At 35.0% G+C, this 21,282-nt stretch overlaps 1 protein-coding gene across 1 annotated transcript in view; it reads right to left on the bottom strand.

Annotated features, from left to right (window-relative positions):
- LOC121377463 overlaps window positions 1–21,282 on the bottom strand; it is a 44,291-nt gene that overhangs the window by 9,236 nt on the left and 13,773 nt on the right. Inside the window, exon 4 of the mRNA XM_041505460.1 lies at window positions 5,557–5,877. Within this exon, the coding sequence (XP_041361394.1) occupies window positions 5,557–5,877 (321 nt within the window). The remainder of the gene's footprint in view (window positions 1–5,556; window positions 5,878–21,282) is intronic.

Below are 21,282 nucleotides of genomic sequence, written 5' to 3'. Positions count from 1 at the left end.
ACTGCGTTATGGCAATCTAAACCACCATAAGCATAAGAGACGAGTGGGGTGTGTGGGTGGTGGAAGGGCCTCTGCATTGTTATACCTGGCCTTTGGGAATGCCCTAAGAGTACGAGACGGGGTGGAGTTGTGGTCAGGGGGGTCACGTTCGGGCAAACTGAGCTGGATTGAAAACCTCACCATGTATTTCCATCATTCTACTCACAATATTAGTTGCAATCCGTGTAAAAATGAAGATTGGTTTGTTTGGAATCCTTTTTAGCTTCTTGGTAGTAATGCAATTATACGATATGCTTCTGTTACGGAGATTTTCATTTTATTCGGGCAATAACAATCAGCCTACCCACCCTCCCCCAAAAAGGGCTCCTGCATGCTTATTGTGACCAAAACTGTCAGGTGTAAAAGTGTCATTATGAAAATTACCTCTGTAAATTGAGTGTGCATATTATTGAGAATCGGTGTGTTACTGTTTTGTTTAGTCGGTGTAATCACTTACTGGGCTGTTAAAACCCAAGTTTAGTCATTGGTATTTCTATTAATTTATGAAAACCACACAACAGAATGTTTATCGATGATATGGTGTATTCGGACTAAGAAAACACAGAGCCCAGAGTCTGACATGGCATACGTTAAACCAAATTAGTTTGCAGAATGGACAAAACAGACACATGGTCAGTCAATTATGCAGTGGGTGGGGGTCTAAACTGTGGCAAGTGGAAATTTGTTTTGAAGATGGGGTGTTTTGACAACCCGACTTCATCCTCTCTGCAAACGCACCTTCAGCATTATTGTCAAAAAGGCACAAACGCCAGAGAAGTACACACTCAGCAATATAAATCTTATATAAAATAACAAGATAATTTGTCTAAAGCAAATATCACATTTTGAAAGTCAGGGTTCGTACACGTTTTTCAAGGTGATTCCTATAACTTTTCCATTACCCTGTAACACAATTCCATGACCATATGATTATCGTTTACATTTTAGTGATGCGCATGCGGATATTTTATTGAAAGAGTAATATCACTGCTAAAATCAGTTTAGGCACGAAATACACCAGCATGCCTTGGTCTGGCAAAGACACCATGTATTTTGACGTCTGGATCTGTAACTCTTATGTGTTTCCAATATATATTAACTGCGCTCATATCTTTAGATAGAGTTTCTTCTGTAAACACCAACAATAACTACCAGCATCATATTTAAATTGATACATATCTTTCTTGTTGTTTATAATAAACAAAAACAAATTAAAATATTGCTAACACATGCTGCAGCTGCCAGTCTGGCATTGTGAAAATATAGCGCATGCTCTACGTCGTCTGTTGCCAGGTCTGTAGTTCGCGCCAGCACAGATGCATTGTGCTTTGTCATGTTTGATACAGTGCGCGTTTCAATTTCAACTGGTCATCCCAGACCCAGGCACAGCTACGGTGTGTTTTGGGCCTTAGGCGGTTTTTACTTGTTTTATTGACATTTCCAAATTGTGAAATCTAGCAATTGGTTTCTCGGGCACCCCGTGTTGCAAAACTGACAAATGTTCTAAAAAAAAAAAAAGTATAACATTTGAAACACGAGTACGTTACATGTTTAAAGTTTTCTTTCTTTAACGACTCCACTAGATATCAAACATCTGGTAATTTTTACATAAAATCTTAGAGAGGGAGCCAATACATTTTTTTTCCATTAGCAACAAGGGATCTTTATATGCACCATCCAACAGACAGGATAGCACATACTACGGTATTTGATATACCAGATGCGGTGCAATGGCTGGGAGAAATAGCCCGATGGGCCCACTGACTGTGTGTGCGTGCGTGCGTGTGTGTGTGTGTGTATAGGCACATATATATATATATATATATATATATATATATATATATATATATATATATATTTATTTATTTATTTATTTATCCTATAACTTACCCATGATATTCATGTCATAAACTCATGTGATAATTTACTTTATTAACCCAGCAAAATTGCAAGGTCTTTAGGTAATGTGTTGCTGTGGATAGGCCATTTGCTTACAGGCCAACAAGACCCGTACACCTGAGCGTAACGTTTTCAATTATTTATTTAAAATGCGTGACGTAAAACTAATCTGTTTTAATCGTGATGGCGTCATATTATCGATGGCGACGACTTTAGTACTGTGCTTTACTAAACATTTAATTAAAATGTTATTTCAGAAGTGTTATAGGATAAATAGAATTCGCTACTCGTGTTTTTTTAATATGTAAAATATTAACCTCGTCTAGTTAATCTGTATTTACATATTAACATAGACTCGGTTGATATTTTCCATTATTTAAAATCCCCCCCCCCCCCCTCTCTCTCTCTCTCTCTCTCTCTCTCTCTCTCTCTCTCTCTCTCTCTCTCTCTCTCTCTCTCTCTCTCTCTATATATATATATATATATATATATATATATATTAGTAGTAGTAGTATGTACACGCAAGGTCGAACCTGTATATAACGGCCACTGAAGGTACTAGACAAAAGTGCCCGTTATGGTCATGTGACTGTTATATACAGGTAAAGGAAAATACATATAAAATAATATATTATGAAAACAACCCACTATTATCAGTCGTCACAAATATAAAATATATATTGTAACGACCGTGGCCATACATTGATAACAACTCTCATTAGAGAAATAATAATTCATTTGTCAGGATGAATCATGAGTGGTTTGAAAGGCAAATGAGTAACCAAACAAGATGTAAATAAATAATATTTGTTTATTTATTTCTGCACAAACAATATATTTCAATCTTGGTGTATTCTCAACAATTTTTCTTATTCTGTATAACTAATTCTAATTTCTACATTATCACTAATTCATAACACTGACTTTACTACTGAAGCTGTTTCCCCAATATGCAAATTTGCATGCTATTTTTTTTATACCAAACGTGTACTTTATCCGTTTCTTTATACTTCTTATTTTTCTTCTAAATAATCATTTTTGTCATTAAAGATTTGAACAACAAATGTTCATTAGTATTTAATGTCAATCTTCCAAACTGCATTCTATAATTTCAATGCTTGTTTTGGTATACAACAACGTTTTCTAGGTGTACTGTTATTTACTTTACGTGTCGAATTTAGTCCTATAAATAGAACTGTCAAACGGTAAGAACTCCGTTATTACTGATCAAGACATGCAATCTAGCCAAGAATTACTTTTAAATAATCTTATAAAAATGAGTGAAGCCGTTATAATCCCTTTTGTAACTTTGCTGAAATAATTGTTTAGTTTGTAAACATAGAAATACACCCACGTACCCGTAATAAACTTTTGTGGCTTCACTGACCGGCGCTGTCAAACAACCGCTTATATATGCAAACGACCCCAGCACAGCTGAATAATCAGCTCTGGCTGGAATTCCAGCAATGCGGTTGACCTGACCCACCCTTGCTGGGCTATCGCACATGCGCTGTGCGTGTCTATAGTTGTTGCCGTAAAACGACCTAATTACTAAATAATTAATAAGTAGAAATAGATAATTAATTAGGTTTTACTTCTATTAAACATCTACTTAAATTAATTACATAGCATAACTAAATGCTAATACTTTATCGGTAACATCATATGTAAATAACTATATTAAACGACAATAATTGCCGTAACACGAATCGTCGCTAATGTAGTAATGATGGCCGTTCAGACATGTGTCTTCCCACAGTTTATTCATCTTCACCACGGACAATACGATGTGGAATCCTCTGTTCCTCTGTTGGCAAACAATTACAAACATGTCTTTTCAGGTAATTGTCCTTCGAATAATAACTGTCACGCGTGAATATCACAACAAATGTTCAAAGTTATGAAGTTTCCTTTTCGCCCCATGACGAAATCGCACCGTGTGTAAACTGACCCATAAGTTAACATTTACTAACAGCATCATACATACAGCTAAATAAACACATTACGTAATTAACCAACTACTCAGTTTTGTAACTGATGTGTATACCATATCAATTAGTATACACAAACTATTCTGTAGTACTGTTTACCAACATTAATATAATAAAATCATTACATTGTCAGATCCTTCCAATATATAAATATATATATATATATATATATATATATATATATATATGATTGGTCCAGAGGTGCTTTTTTTTTTCGTTCATATCTCGTTGAACCCAAACAAATTAAGCCACGCCTACTACCCCCCCCCCCCCCCCCCCCCCCCCCCCGACTCGCACTACTTTTGTGCAACAAGCCGGATTATTCTGGCAATCATATTTAGATATTTTGAAGAAAACACACGTGAAAGCTACAAAAAATGTACACGATAAATTAATGGAAAATGCTATAGCAGAGTAGACATATGGATCTATACGCATTGATTGAACAAAAAACACACACACAAAAAAAAACATCTTCGCTAATAATGACATGAGACTCTGTAGTTGGCCAAAGAAATCATGTAGGAAACTTCACGCCTGTAACTTACTTGTAAGCGATGTTCATCAGCTGTTCCACCGACAGCATAAATGTTAGACACGTTCCCTTCATTCAGTTTCATAAAATATAAACTAAACACGAATAGGACAATTCCGTCCAATATAGGCCGAAATAAATGATCCGTAAAAATGCACAGCAGCTAAAGGAAATGACGTCATTTACAAAAAAATCACCTGATTCAAATAATAGTGAATGAATGTTCGCATTCTTACGCGACATAAATATCAATGAAATTTACACAACCAATACTACAGGCATATTTAAAACTAAACTAAATAAATTCAGTTATGTATTGTTAAAGTATGCATATAAATTTAATTATAAGATTTGACCGCAATTATGTTTTGGTTCATGCAAGTATGAACCGAAAAAACGATGTGCACACTTTTGTATGACCCTCTACGCGGGCTCATACAATGTGCACATCGTTTTTTCGGTTCATACTTGCATGAATGAAAAGATAATTGCGGTCAATTCTTAAATAAATAAATAAATATATATATATATATATATATATATATATATATATATATATTGATGAACCAGTTAAAGTACAAAACATGAATCTAATGTTTATTTGATTACGTTTAGCGGTAGATTATCAAGCTTACGTGGTCAGGGCTAGGCTTTAGTGTACGGCATTGTGTTTATTGTTTTGAATAGTGCAGTGATAGTCCGCGCAGATGAGTTCCATTCAACAACTTATTTTCGGTCATCTCCTATACAACGATCGTTTTACCAATTTAAGAATTGTACATTTTATTAAAATTGTATCTCCAGGTGTCTTTTTTCAGGGTGAAATCAGGGGCGGAAGCAATATTATGACCTTCTATGACTTTCCATGTGTAGTTGAATTATTATTATTATTATTATTATCAAATACCGAACAGAAATTGCTATTGCCCAGGAAAGCAACCCAGACTAGGATTCTGAGGAATGGAAGTTTGATCTGTTATCGGGATTGTGACTTACAAACAAAACATAGAACATAGACCTTTAATACTTCTGTGAGTGAAAACGTTACAAGGGAGTCGAAAATAGAACAAACAAACAGTAGATGTACTTTACCCAAGCCAGACTTGTAACACGTATCTCCTTGGCTTCCACTAATACATTTCCATATCCCTTCATCCCTCTCGAGGTCAAACGAATGTATGGTCAGAGTGATCTTATTATCAGTAGTGAATTCAGCACTGTATAACCCTTGCGAACCGGCATTATGACATTTCTTTTTCTCTAAGTCACAGGACACTCTTCCTTTTGTTTTACCAGCCAGAGGATATATGAATATTGCGTCGGGTTTGTCTTCAGCAGTAACCACACAAGTCAAATGTGTAGTTTGTCCGGCTGATGCTTCATCCGAACAACTGATAATTACATTGAAGCCAGCTATAAAACATAAACACTGTATGTGATATTTTATAGATCACATACTTTTAGAATTTGATAACTTTGCAAATAAGATTTAAGCAAACTCACACACACCATAACTTACGTATGCATTCATAGTCATCAAACAAAAATATTTCAATAGCAACTTTACATTCAGCGTTCATATATTTATTTATTACATACCCATTAAATCTTACTATACTCTGTCAAAAAAGAAACGTATAGGTGATAGGGAAAGAAGAAAAGTGTTTGATTTTACAAAATATCGTGTGTTTTGTACAATGCTGAATGACCATGTTTAATACTGTTCCTGGAATGGAACAGCATGCCTAAATGCACCCTAAAACAAATTTAACGCACATTGTGGCTCGTTGTGCGACAACTGCAGGAAATCAGCGTGAAACGGTCAGATTTTGGCGAATGCATGTGATTTCCATTTCGGCTAGACGAGTTACAAGATGCCAAGACTAAGCCTGCCGAATCGAAACATTGCAATAGGCCGCCTCCAGTTAGGTGAATCGCAGTCAGATGTCCTACGCCAGATGTCCTACGCCAGATGAACGTCCACCAGAGCACCATTTTACGTCTCTGGGACAGGTACCAGCAGTTTCAGTCAGCTGAAAACTGGCCCAGAAGTGGAAGACCTCGCATAACAACTGCAGCACAAGATCGCTGCTTGACGAATACCTGGTTTGAGAAGGGTGTCTGCACAAACCATTCGGAACCAACTTTTAGAAGTTGGTTTATGGGCTAGGAGACATCGACATTTACGTGTTCGCTGGCGCACAAATGTACAAGGGCGGAACTTGGGAAACTGGCTGCGAGTATGGTTCAGCGACGAGTCACGTTTCCTTCTACAGCGACATGATGGACAACAACGTGTTTATAGACGCCGCAGTGAACGTTTTGCCAACAACTGTGTCGCCCAAGTTGACAGATTCGGTGGAGGGAGTATCATGATGTGGGGAGCCATCTCATACACTGGCAGAAGTGAACTTGTGTTCGTGCAAGGCAGCCTGACAGCTGTACGCTACCGGGATGAAATTCTTCGCCGTCATATGATCAGGCCTCCCAGCCACTTTTACACATGAAAATATAGGAAATATAGGAATTTTATAGGAAAATTTGGACCAATTATCATGATTATAGCCATTTTACACGGTTTTCAAAGACATTTACATTACTAATAGTATGTTCTTACCTTGCATATGTACACAAGATACCATCTACTACCTCGACAAACAGGGTTAAAAATTAGCAGTCGCAGTTATTGGCTAAGGGCGACTATGAATTTTACAAAGGTAGTCCGTTGGGCGACCATCGATTTTAGAGTCTGACGAGTATGGGGCCAGGTGAAAAATAATTGCACTGAAACTGAATCGAATGTGACAAAACACACCGCTTTTGTGCTGGCGCGAACTACAGATCTGGCAACAGACAACATTATAGAACATGTTCTGACAATTTTTGACAATGTCAGACTGACTAGACTCGGCCTCAGCTTCTGTGATTTTGGTCTGGGGTTTCAAAAAAAATATAGCTCAAAACGTATTAGTCCATGGGCCACATACCGACCCCCCCCCCCCCCCCCCGGGATTTTTGGAGACAAGTATTTTTAGATACCTCATTATATATGAATTTAATATCTGCTTATCTGCAGCAAAAATGTTGGTGGATTAAAAAAATATCGCCATTTGAATGGGAGTACCGTTGCACATTTTTTGTCCCAAAAACACTATATTGAAAAATTAAATATAGTGATAAAGTTGTCATCCATATAAATTTTTAACAGATATAACGCCAAAGTGAATGATATTCATCCTATACTAGATGTTGATAGTAACAAACCAAATAACAATGCAATATGTGATATGAATAATGATATACTCATCGGCAAAAGTTAATCAATGCCTGAAATGCATTATTTCTATATTTACACATATTTTGGGCTGCTTGAACCTTTTACTATTAAAAATTGCACTGTATTTAATATACTGAGGCAGCATTATTCAAATATGGTTCAGTATATCTGCCTATACTATACTCAACAAAATTAATTAAGGTCCAATATATATTTTAGCATTTTCCTTTAAATATGGAGCAAAATACAACTTCTTCCGTTGAACGTTGTCAGCATTGTGGCATGTTCTTAAACTTGATGACTTAAATAACAATTTTGAGGGAACACAATGACAAAAAAACATTCTGAACAAATGTGTAACGAGTACTTGCCTAATGCTCATTTCAATATTTTTCATAAGTATGTGAAATCCCAGTTTTTTTTGCATGTATAACCAGTAAACGTTTACTGAAACAATGTATAGAAGCCATATATATGACCAAAACATGCTAAAATAATATGATAGTATCAAAGAATTATATTATAATACAAGAAAGTTTACTAGCCCTTAATTAATTTTGTTGAGTATACATGTATGTGCATCAATATTATGAATATGTCCCTCTTTACTAAACACCAGTGTTAAAAATTTAAAGCATGAGTTTTGTGTACCTACCATAATTTCTTTTGCATTACATGTACAAATCATCTATCCCACAGAAGTTCATCTTATACTAGTCTGTGTTTGTAATATTTTTAGATTTGCCTTTATATTTACATTGTGCTTAACTTATGCTCAAGTGTATATAATTAGTTTTTACATCAAATATTGTCTAGGAAAGTTTTGACTTCCTTTCATATTCCTTTGCATTTTCATGCAATTAAAATATGTCTGTCATGTTCACAATTTCTGGTATTCTTCTTCTCCAGGCTCTGCTCTGGTTCCCCCATCAGTATGTCCATCAGCTCTCATGGTATCATATCACTATTTCATCTCTAGTGTGCCTTCTAAAATTTATCAGCCATATGACAATTTGGTTGGGGAATAGCCTGGTATGCCTGACATGACTGATACCAAATGACAACTTGGCAATTTGTTATCTTTATGTGCATTCTCAGAGCATTCTCAGTGAATACATACATGTAGAGTGGAGAAGGCTGATTTATACTCTACTGTAGTTCAATATTATTATCCTTGGTTTGGTAACAAACATTTCCAAATATGTCTCAAGTCATGATCTTTTTGTATGTTATTCGCACCTGCACTCCCATAGAGAAGGTATATGAAATGATCTGCTTCTTAAATATATGAACATCAATGAGCTAACAACATTTCAAGGAAGTCTTGGTGTTGCTTGAGAATGTTCAAAACCTCCACTTTTCCATTCTGCATAAAAGCACTGTTGGTATCATAGCCAGTAATGGCAAGCGCAGCTAGAATTGCTAGTTGGTGTCTTCCCTGCATCCTTAATGATGCTGTGCACATCTATAAGATGCCTCTGGTTGCCAAATTGAGTGTATACAAATGTCCGTATCTGGGATGGTGAGATGGCAGCAATGTACAGACATTGAAGTATAATCTTTGTTTCTGCATCTTCTTGTGCACTTTACAACACCCTCAGACATGGTTTGCATTTGAAACATGTACTTTGTCTCACAAATAGAACCCTCTTCCCAAGAAGCTGAGGGCAGAGTTTTCTTTTTTTTCATTTAAATGGTCGTCCAGTCTCTTAAGACCTTTGTAGGGATTCCTTAGATCAAGTGTGGCTTGGAAGAACCCCTTTCACATGAGAAATTTAGTGCCAAACCACGAATGCTGTTATTATGCTACTGTGGATTAGATGCAAACCTTCCATCCAGTAGATATTCCCTGAAAATATGCTGTACCAACAGAGCAAATTGGAAGAGAGCAAATTGCCATGGTCTCATATGGTATTAGTCATATCACAAAGTCCAGGGTATTCCTCAACCACATAGAAATGGCTGAGAAATGTCCAAAGAAATACTGAAGCTGAATTGGATGGTTTGTGATCTGATAACTTGAGCTGTTGACATATTGAGGGAGGAACAAGAGCAAAGGCCCAGGCTCCATATTCATAAACGTACTTAAGTCAATGTATGATACCTAAATACATACTTAAAGTACATAAATAAGTATCATACATTGACTTAAGTACGTTTATGAATACGGAGCCAGAGGACAAAATAAGAAATTACAGATATTGTGAACATAATAGACATTATATTTGAATCAGATGATAAGACTGAAATAGGAAAGAAAGTCAAGTACTAGATATGCCTGATGACTATATATGATGTCAATTATATAAACCTAAGCATAAATTAAGCAGAATTTAAATACAAATGTTTTTTAAAATAGTACAAGCTTCTGTGAGATAGATGAATTGTAAATGTTTTAACATACACGCCGAGGAAAGGTACTTAGAGGGACATCTTCATAAATTTGTGAAGATAGTATATAAACTTCATATACTTAACCATATTTGAATAATGAAGCTCAATATGTTATAGAAAAAAGCCAGTTCAATTTGTTTTTTTAATAATAAAAGCTTCAGGCAATCCTAAGTATGTGTATACATAGAAATTAATACATTTCTGGCATTGCTTACTAGTAACTTATTTTGAGAAGTATATAATTATCCATACCTCATATTATATTGTTTTGTAATTGCTATTAACATCTACTTAGTAGAATAAAAGGAAGGATGTAGAAATAGAAAATTGTAAACTTCAGATATATCATATTTGGGTCACATAAAATGATTGAGAATTGGGAATGAAAGTTAGATTTTTATAGTGCTAGATATTTGCCTGATGACAATATTCTATGTAGATATCAAATATATACACCAAAACATAAGTTAAGTATAATATAAATAGAACTGCAATTCTAAAATATTACAAAAAGCAACAAAAAACCTAGCTATTGTAAGATGAACTGTTGTGAGACAGATAAATTATATATGTAATGCACACTTGCCTAGAATGGTATGTAAATTCACTTTTTATGTTTGTAAGACTTGTGTGTAATATAAAAATATTCAAAATATCCATGTAAATGGTTTATACAGCATGTACTGCACTATATTTAAGTAATGCTGCCTTCAGATATTAAACATAATACAATAATAAAAGGATTAGAATGTTTTAGGTATATACACATGTACATAGAGAATTGCGTATATCGGGAACTGTGTAACTTTTGCTGGTGAGTATACCCCCGGTACTATATCCATACCACATATATTGCATTGCTTTGTGGTTTGTTGTTATGAACATGTAATTTAGCATGAATAGCATTCATAATTTGGTCTTAAACCTGTTCAAATTATGTCTGGATGTTAACTTGAACATTTCCATGCAGTTTTTTCATATACTATGTTTGTAATACTCAGGACATTTCAAATTCATTGACTCACTATGCTTAGTCAGATGCCAAAAATTTATTATTTTTTGGTGGAATACATTCACCAGTAACCCAGCTTTAAAGTAAAAGCAGTGATATAGTCGAGAATTATTTTCAAATATTTTAAAAAATTATGTGGAACATTCACCTAGATCAGAAATTTGCCCTGTTAAAAATAAATAGGGTGCCTACACTCATCTTTAAAAAATCCCGGGGGGGGGGGGGAGCAGGGGGGTTATAGTGGGCCCACGGTCTATATTGCAGACATATTATGTTTTGGGTTTTTTTTTTAAGTTGTCCGTTTAATGGACTGGATACGCCATAATTATTTAGTAGACCTACTTTTTGACAATATTCAATGTTATGGTACAAATCAATCATATGTAATTAGCTTATATTATTCTTGGACAAAATCAAATTTTATCTTGTACTAACAATGAAATGTTCCATTACTACATGGATTATTTCAAAAGTCAGTTAACTGGCATGTAGGTCTAAAGGAAATGCTTTATTTATTGATGCACTCGACACATTTTATTTATGGTTATATGGCGTCGGACATATGGTTACGGATCAGACATGTAGGCCTAAAAATAAAATTCATACATATTAATTTATTAAATTTTAAACCCATATCATCTGAAATAACGTTTTTGGGCGTAAAAAAATCAGTTCAAATAAAAACAATATATATTTATAAAACGGCAAAGGATATATCCAATGTAATCTGAACGACAAAACCGTAATACGAGATCAGGGCCGTATCTCTGCACAATGCAGTCATTTGGGTATTTGGCAAAATAGTGGTTGATTCCATGACTCTTTATCTAGTGCCTCATCTTTAGGAGGACCGCCACTCCCAGGGAAATCCTTTATGGGAGAGTTCTCCATATTGAACCACCTCTTCAAAGGTGCACAAAGAAGACTGCCATTCCAAACTAATATACTAAAACGCGCAGTTTTACCTTTAGACAATGCAAGTGAAGCTGCATACCTTGGCTGTTCTAGTATTTTCTTTCGTATACCTGTATTAAAAATGATATTTAATCTGTATCATTTAATGGTAACTTTTAAAGTAACTACTTTTTATTTTATTTTTGTAAATGTGATTTGGATTGGTATGGGTTTAAAACTTAATTTAATATGTTGCTAATATGAATTTTAACTTTATTCATTATGAAGTTATATGCCAATTCATCGGTTTCCTTTTGACACAAACAGACTATATGCATGTTTATTATTCAACAAAGAACATACTAGTATTGATTTTGGCTGTGCAGTTAAATTGGAGGGCTAGTTTTACTGGCCCTGCTGGGGACCATGGTTTTCATGTCAATTTTCAATCTTGAACAAATATATGCCAAGGCTTGCCAGCAGTCCATGCCGATATACAGGATCATTCTAAAGTTGGTGCACATTCAAAGCATCTTTGAATTTCTGACAGGCTGGCTGCCTTTCACTGCGAATGTAACTCAGTAACATATTTTGTTCATCGGCATTTTGGCAAACAATCGAGTCAAATATAGGCAAGGAATGTCAATATAGGAGCTTTATAGGATCCTATAAAAATATAGGAAATATAGGAGGTATGGGAGGCCTGCATGCTTCCAATTTTGGAACGACAGAGAGAACTCTTTCAGCAGGACAATGCCAGGCCGCATACGACACGTGTAACAATGGATTTCCTACAGAATGAGGACATTAATGTGCTGCCATGGCCATCAAGATCGCCAGATCTCAACCCCACTGAACATTTATCGGATGAACTGTACAGACGTGTACGCCAGTGACCCAGAGCCTCAGACGCTTCCGCAAATGTCACATACACTGCAGGAAGAATGGGCTAGGATTCCACATGCCCGGATTCAGAGACTCATTCAGTCTATGCCGCCAGTCCACACTGTCACATACTCATGTCAAATTTGACTGTGATACGATCATAAATAACGAAATTATGCCACTCTGTATTAAAGACAAAATTCCATGAATATTTCGGCTATGCGTTTCTTTTTTGACAGAGTATATATAAATACAAAATTCGAAAATGATATACACTTTTCCGTATTCAACTCAGCTGCCGGAACTATGCCATATTCAATACTACTATTTATAGCATATGGTTATTGGGAATGCCCTTAGAGATATGTAACTAAAGATGGTCCTTGGTTTGCATTGCCTATTAAAGCAGTTAACTGTTATAAATTGTTTAAATGCTATTTTGCGGAACATTTATTGTGTATTTTTAAAAATCAAATTATTTCATTTTATTTATTTACTTATTTATTTACTTATCATTATTTACAAATGACTATTTTTGAACTGAAAACAGACGGAAACGGTGACGAATATTTGCAATTTAATGAGCGCGATACCTAAACTAGAGAAGGGAACACTACTCGCCAACGAGCTTTTAATCCAAAAACCTTTCCAAATGTTAGTTGTCCTGATCGCCGCTGCTTAGAAATTTATAAAAGTTAAACTCATCAACGGCCCCGTGGAACAACACACATGGACAGCCTTAGCCTTTACTTAGCTACAGTAGCAACCACACAACAAACTATCCGAAAGCTCAGTATGGTTCAAACGACAACCTCTTGGGATTAATTCTTTAGGCACTATCATGAAAAACATGGCACAAAATGCTGATCTAGTGGGTTAAAAACCAAATAACAGTGCCAGGAAAATTTCAAGCATACAGCTGGTGCACGCGGGTGTTAATCCAACAACAATTTGTCAACTCTCAGGCCACACAAATGTCAACATAATTAACAATTATGCAGTGGCATCTGTTCACATGCAAACCTAAATGTGCACAATCCTCACAGGAAATAATACATCTCGGTCATTTAATAGATCTACAGATTCGAAATTCACAAACAATACCAGGCGATACATCCACGATTAGCACCAATGACGTCACATGCACCGTCTCCTCACGTAGAAAGCATGGATGAACTGGCAACCAGATTATTCAGTGGAGCCATGATTTATAGAAGCACATTTAATATAAACTTCAACTTTTCAGCAACGAGTAATTCCATGAACATCAATAAAAGAAAACACACCGATGAAGACACAGACAGTGAACAATTCTTGACATTTTTCTTTCGCTTTTTCTTTGTTTATAAAACTGGCGCGCTGAAGGTTTTGTGACGTATTACGAGCAAATTAAATATTACATTGTTCGTGAATTTTACCTATTGCATTGTCTATAAAAGACATTTTAAACAATATCATTAAAAGTGTAGGTAACGTTTCACAATTGTTTTCTTATTTATGTTTATTGTTTAAATAGACTTATATTCCTATGTGTAATAATTGGTGGTTCATCAGTCCGCGTAGAAACACAGCTGACCTAGTTGTGTAAATTGAGAAATTTCCGGCATTAGCTAGCAGTGTTACATTTCTTAAACTATTATTTGGAAATAAAATTCCAATTTAGTGTATGTATTAAATACACAACTACATATGCTCGCTTGAGGTGCTTGTGTCGCAGGATCGAACCACCTCGGTGGATCCATTCAGCTGATTGGGGTTTCTCTTTCCAACCAGTGCACCACAATTTAAAAAAAGGTCGTGGTATGTGTTTTCCTGACTGTAGGAAAGTGCATATTAAAGATCCCTTGCTGCATTTGAAAACAAAATGTAGCAGATTTCCTCTGATGACCAGGAGTCAGAATTACAAATGTTTGCCATCCAATAGCTGATGATTAATTAATCAATGTGGTGTCGTTAAACAAAACAAATTTCAATACAGACCTGTATACCTGAGCGTAACGTTTTCACAATGCTTAGTATAGTTAAAGTGCATGACGTCGAAGTAATTTGTGCTATTCGTAATGACATCATCTTACCGATGGAGGCGACTTTAGTACTGTAATTTACTAAATATCGAGTGAAAATGTTATTTTAGAAGAAGTGTTATAGGATAAATATAATTCGCTACTCTTATTACTCTTGTAAAATATCAACCTCAACTATTTAATCGGCAGAAGCTCCAAAAATACCGATTAACATGCACTCGGTTGATATTTTCCATATTAAGAAAACACCTGAAGAATCCTCTTCTTTTCTCTCTCTCTCTCTCTCTCTCTCTCTCTCTCTCTCTCTCTCTCTCTCTCTCTCTCTCTCTCTCTCTCTCTCTCTCTCTCTCTCTCTCTCTCTCTCTCTCTCTATATATATATATATATATATATATATATATATGTATGCATATATCCTAATTTATGATATTGACGACACTGAAAAACACTCTGGTAATAACCTCTGTACATGTCCTGATAATATTAATAACTTACACAGATGTAAACCTGCATACAAAAAGTTCGAAAAACATCTTAAAAGACAAAACAATACCTGGCAGGGCGACAAGCTTGAATATTTGAAAAAGTATAACCCTAAAGAATTTGATCGTATCTTTTCTAAATCAAAGAAGACAATTACTAAAATGCCTCTTCATACTTTTTTTTTACATTTTAAAGGTTCGGGTAGTTCTGATATTATCCGTTATGAAGTTCATGTTGATATGAGTTGTAAACTCAATAACAATGAAACACTATATCAACAACTGGACAAGGAAATTACAGATGCTGAATTAACTTCTGCAATAAAACATTTAAATTGTCAAAAAAGTCTTTGGTTTGACGCAGTTATAAATGAATTTTTCATAGAATTTAGTGAACTCCCATTTCCTTATATTAAAAGAATATTTAATAACATCCTCAATTCTGAGATTTGTTCAGCATCATTGAGTAAGGCAGTACTGTTATTGAAAAGGACTGGATACGACAAGCATTTCTGGGGGGTCAATTTCCAACATTGATGTGACGGTACATGCTCTTAATTTCTTTTCGCCTGTGGCGATATTAATTGTTTTAGAAGGCCGTGTGCAGTTCCAAAATGCACTTAGCCCAGATGGGCGATTTGTTACGTAATACCTTCGCGCGATCGGGCATTTCAATATGCACTTAGTCCAGCTGTGGAGGCCATGTGGCTAGTAGTTACGTAATACCTCCGCGAGTACGGTTTCGACGACCGTGATTTTGGCGACCAAGGCGTCAGTAGTCTGGCGATCAAAGACAAAAATGCGTCTCTGGGAGTTGGGGATATATCACTTGATAGGGGGGAGGACCGCCTTGTACCCCCAGGCGATATTCTGTTTTTTAATAAATAGCTAGTGTTTTAGATATATCGAGGAGAACTAGGAAGGCTCCAGGGGATCACGGACGTCGTCCACTGAACGATCTATATTAGTTCAGACGGGACTTTGGTAAATATATATTTTCTGCTCTGTGTATAACCTTGATGTGATTGATGTGACTTTAAATATTTTAATACTGTATTATACCAATATTCTTTAGACAGTGTCTTCGGTCATCTGACGAAGTAAATCGTAGACTTTTTGTTCTAACATTATACGAGTATTTGGTAATATAAAGCTTAGCCAGTCATCCTAGAAGACCTAGGTAAACTGTAGGTTATTGTCTTTATTGTGATAGGTACCAGTATTAATTCTGTGTTACAAGGTTACTGAATGAGTAGTTAGGGTTAATTAAAAATTAACCAGTTAGGAATAGAGCTGTAATTCCTTTATCAATTAAGTTCCCTTGGAAGCGTTTCTCAATTATCACACGTGTGGGTGTTGTGTCACGGTGAAGTGATTAGCATATTGTGTAAACTAGACACCTAGAGATTAACTAATTAAGTGATCAGTTCTGGGTTGTTATTGTTGTTGTTATTAATTAACTACTGCGGCAGTACATTTGTCAGCGTAGGTTAATACAGATTCTAAAGTGTATTGTGTTTTTGTTGTGTTTTCTAGTGAACTAAACGTGCTATAATAATATATACTTTATATAAGATCGTATCTCTGATCATACCTAGACGAGCCAAAGCGGTTTTGAACTGACCGTTACAGAGAGATCTAATAGATATACAGTTAGGAGAGATATTTGGACAATCGTGTTTTATTCAGTTACGGGTATTATAGAATCCCCGTGACAATTGATTTAACAGATACTTTGGAAACACCTTCATATTTTGTTTTACTGCAGTAACCATTTTAAGTAAATGTTCGATTTCATTGTGCATTTTATTGTGCGATACTGTAGCAATACATATACAAGATCAAAATATTAAGAGCATTTGAAAAGGGTTTGGTGAACTCGTCATAATATTTCACCAATTTGGCAACGATTTTCAATGTTGAGCAATATGGCTGTCATGTTGGATTCTGAATTCGATTGAATTAGCTATTATTTGAATTAATTTAAAAGGGCAGAAACTTTTCTCTTTTTTTTAATCAACCAGAATTTACATATATAACTGTTCATGCTAAACCATCGAAAATGAAGATGGACACATTTGATCAAAAATCGGTTGGCAACATCGGATTCCTTGGAAAAAGTTCCTTCAAACATAAACTAAACACTGTTTTTCTAAAGAGACCAAATCTGAGACCGACATTTTGGATTACAAGAGTAAAATTCGGAAAACCCCTGTAAAACACCACACCTTGTTTGGGGGGTTTTGTTGGTGTTGTTTTTTTTTTTTTTTTTTTTTTTTTTTTAATTGTCCCCAGAAATATTTGGCAGTGTCAGGGTTGAGGTGCCCTGAGCTCACTGACGTACACATATTTTTATTATATTTCGTATATATATATATATATATATATATATATATATATATATATATATATATATATGCACTGTATATACAGAATATTTACATGTACACAATGTTCATGTTTAAAACATATATTGCATTGAAAAAGCTCTCTCAACCACGCACCTACTCTCACCCCCCTCCCCCTCCTCCCTCTCCTCACACACACACAAATATCCATGTACATCAGTTTTCATACATGTCGGTAATTAGTTTTAATTATTTCTGGGATTAAGAAAGAAGAGAAAGAAGAAAGGAAAAAAACGAAATATCAGGAGTGAAAGAACAGAATAACGGGTTGCAAATTTTATCTTTTAATGTTTGTCTCTAAGCCAGTTGAAAAAGTTCATGTAAAATTGTCAATCAATAAATTATACCATTTCTTCCAATATGTTTCAAAATATTCGTATTCACAGTTTTTAAGCAGAATACACCTTTGAATTTCTAATTTGTTTTTAATTGTCCGTTGTAATGACCGTAAGTTCAATTTTTGTTTTTGATTTTTATAGAATAAATATAATATTTTATACTAATAATCATCCAATTTACTACACTGTTTTGTTCATTAGGTAAACTTGTTTATCAAAAGTAATATGTTCACCCATAGTATTTGTTTTATCTAATTTGCAATAGATTTCCATAGGTTCTTTTTAACAAAATGACAATCATAGAATAAGTGTTTCATTGTCTCTGGCAGCAGATTACAGAAAGTACATTTATTGGTATCTATATAGTGAATAAAAAATGGTTAGTTGCGAATATTCGATGCAATATTCTGTACTGAAACCACCACAAAGTTGTATCTCTAGTACATTTAAAGGGCATGCTATAATATATTTTCCATTCCTGTAATGAATAGTTAAACACTTTTTCCTGATATTTTAATTGTGATTTTGGTATTTGTGATGTTTTGCATAGCAGTTTATATTGTTCCTTTGAACCTTGTTTCTCTTTTAAAATCTGCTTTAACTTTTGTGGATAAGCTGTTTTATAATTAGGGAAAAAATTCAACTTGTATAATTTTAATAAACACAGGTATTGGTGTCAAATGAAATAATATGACAAACTATCAAGTTAGCAGGTAACAGACATTCAGTGTGGTCTTCTGAAAAACAAAATATAGACATTGAGATATTTTATGGGGAGTTGAACGGGAAATTGGGGTGTGGTCATTTAGTGATGATTTAGTCATATGTTTTAGTGGATATCCTATATTAAATATGCCATGTGCTGAACAAAATTTAGAGGGTACCAATTATGGCCCGACGTCAACGAAAAACATTACATTTTATGGAGTACCCTCAAACACTAATGACAGATGAGTAGTGGATCCCAATTTGTTCACTGTTAGCAGATAGTTTCATGTTGAGAACATATTGGGGCTTCTAGAAAATCATAATGTAGTAGAGTTGGGGGTGGGGGGGAGGAGGCGGCGGTTGCACTAGGACTATGTAGCCCATGACCTATAATGGACTCTTGATATTTATAGAGACATCCAACAAAGTAACCGACCACTGTGGCGTCGTGGTTAGGCCATCGGTCTACAGGCTGGTAGGTAATGGGTTCGGATCCCAGTCGAGGCATGGGATTTTTAATCCAGATACCGACTCCAAATCCTGGTTCAACAAAGGCCATGATTTGTGCTATCCTGCCTGTGCGAAGCGCAAATAAAAGATCCCTTGCTGCTAATTGGAAAGAGTAGCCCATGTAGTGGGGACAGTGGGTTTCCTCTAAAAATTCTATGTGGTCCTTAACCATATGTCTGACGCCATATAATCGTAAAATAAAATGTGTTGAGTGCGTTGTTAAATAAAACATTTCTTGCTTTCTTTCCAACAAAGTATCCAATGTCCAACAAATATTAAAAACTAAACACGTTAAAACATTATCTACTGAGCTTCACCTAAAGGAAAAGTGATTGTTTTTAATCAGCTGTGATCCATAGACTGCAACTTTCTATCGACTATTAGACTCGTAAGATTGATAAAAGTTATAAAATAAAAAGTGAAGTAGAAGAACAAGATACTTCAGAAAATGCAAACTCGTGTGATTTGCCAATGAGACCAAACTAGGTGGATTAACGATCCCTACTCAAATGTGTAAGTAATTCATTCATAGTATTCTAAAATCACTTATTTGGGATGACAGACTGCTTGATTCACCAGTCCAATAATATAACAAGACACTATATACTAACATCCCATATAAGCTAGGGCTCGAAGCCATAACATACTGAATACGAAAACAATTTGGCTGAAGAATTTGTTTTGAAATCGTCACAACTAACACTGGGAAATAACTCATTTACATTCAAAGATAAATATTACCAACACATCAAAGAATTGCACCCATTCAAAGAATATTAGGATACTTGACCAACACATCAAAGAAATTGGTTACTCCTGCCAGTTTCCATCAAAACACTAATATTAGGACAGACTTGAAGTGGGTAATCCTGTTGTGAACATGGGAGAAGAAATGGTTATATACTCCTGCCAGTTTCCAATCATAAACAATCTGATGGACAGACCTTTGGTAAAGATATGTGAGAGAGGATTCGTCACAAGTATTTTTTTTAATATGGAACATATCAACTGATATTATGTTAATCGGTATTTGTGGAGGCTCTGCCAAGACAAACACCGATTACCAACACGGGGCTGACACTTTAGATATTAAAAAACACGAGTAGCGAATTATATTTATCCTATAACGTTTCCAAAATATCATTATAATTCAATTTTTAGTAATTCGCTGTACTAAAGTCGCCGCCATCGGTAATATGAGGTCATCACGATTAGCACAAATTAGTTTGACGTCATGCATTTTAAATAAATCTTTGAAAATGTTACACACACATGTCTTGTAGGCCTTGCAAATTTAAATTTGCATACCATTATTAACCTGGTTAATACACTAACATATCACATGGGTTTATGCCATGGATATCATGGGCAAGTTATAGGATATCTACAGGTTATTACCAGAGTGTTTTTTGGTATCGTCAAAATCATATATTAGTAATAAAAATTGTATTTTTATTCCTAATATATGACATTGACGATACCGAAATACACGAGGGTAATAATCTCTTTATCATATAAGCTTAAGCTTAATACAACGTGTTTTTGTAAACTGTACACGCAACTTTAATTCAACTTTAATTCCAGTCCGCCATTACTAGATATTCAAATGACGTAAGAATATGTGGCGCGGTGTATTTTTGAATGGAAATGAGGTCAAACTCCAATGACGTCATTTTGGATGTCCTTACATCAAAATAAAGTTTTGCCTAACATTTTTTGTTTTCTCAACGCTGGACAGCTTTCAGTGTCAAACTGCCATTGAAATGTTTTTATTGGATGACTATGAATGCATACGTCAATCATGGAGTGTCACACAAATACGTTTGCTAATTTGCAAAGTTATCAAATTCTTAAAGTATATGGTCTGAAAAATATCACATACTTTG

This window comes from Gigantopelta aegis, chromosome 7 (genome assembly GCF_016097555.1).
Source record: "Gigantopelta aegis isolate Gae_Host chromosome 7, Gae_host_genome, whole genome shotgun sequence".
NCBI classification, from domain to species: Eukaryota; Metazoa; Mollusca; class Gastropoda; order Neomphalida; family Peltospiridae; genus Gigantopelta; species Gigantopelta aegis.
Note: the sequence above shows the minus strand (reverse complement) of the source record. Positions and strands in the feature narration are given on the sequence as shown.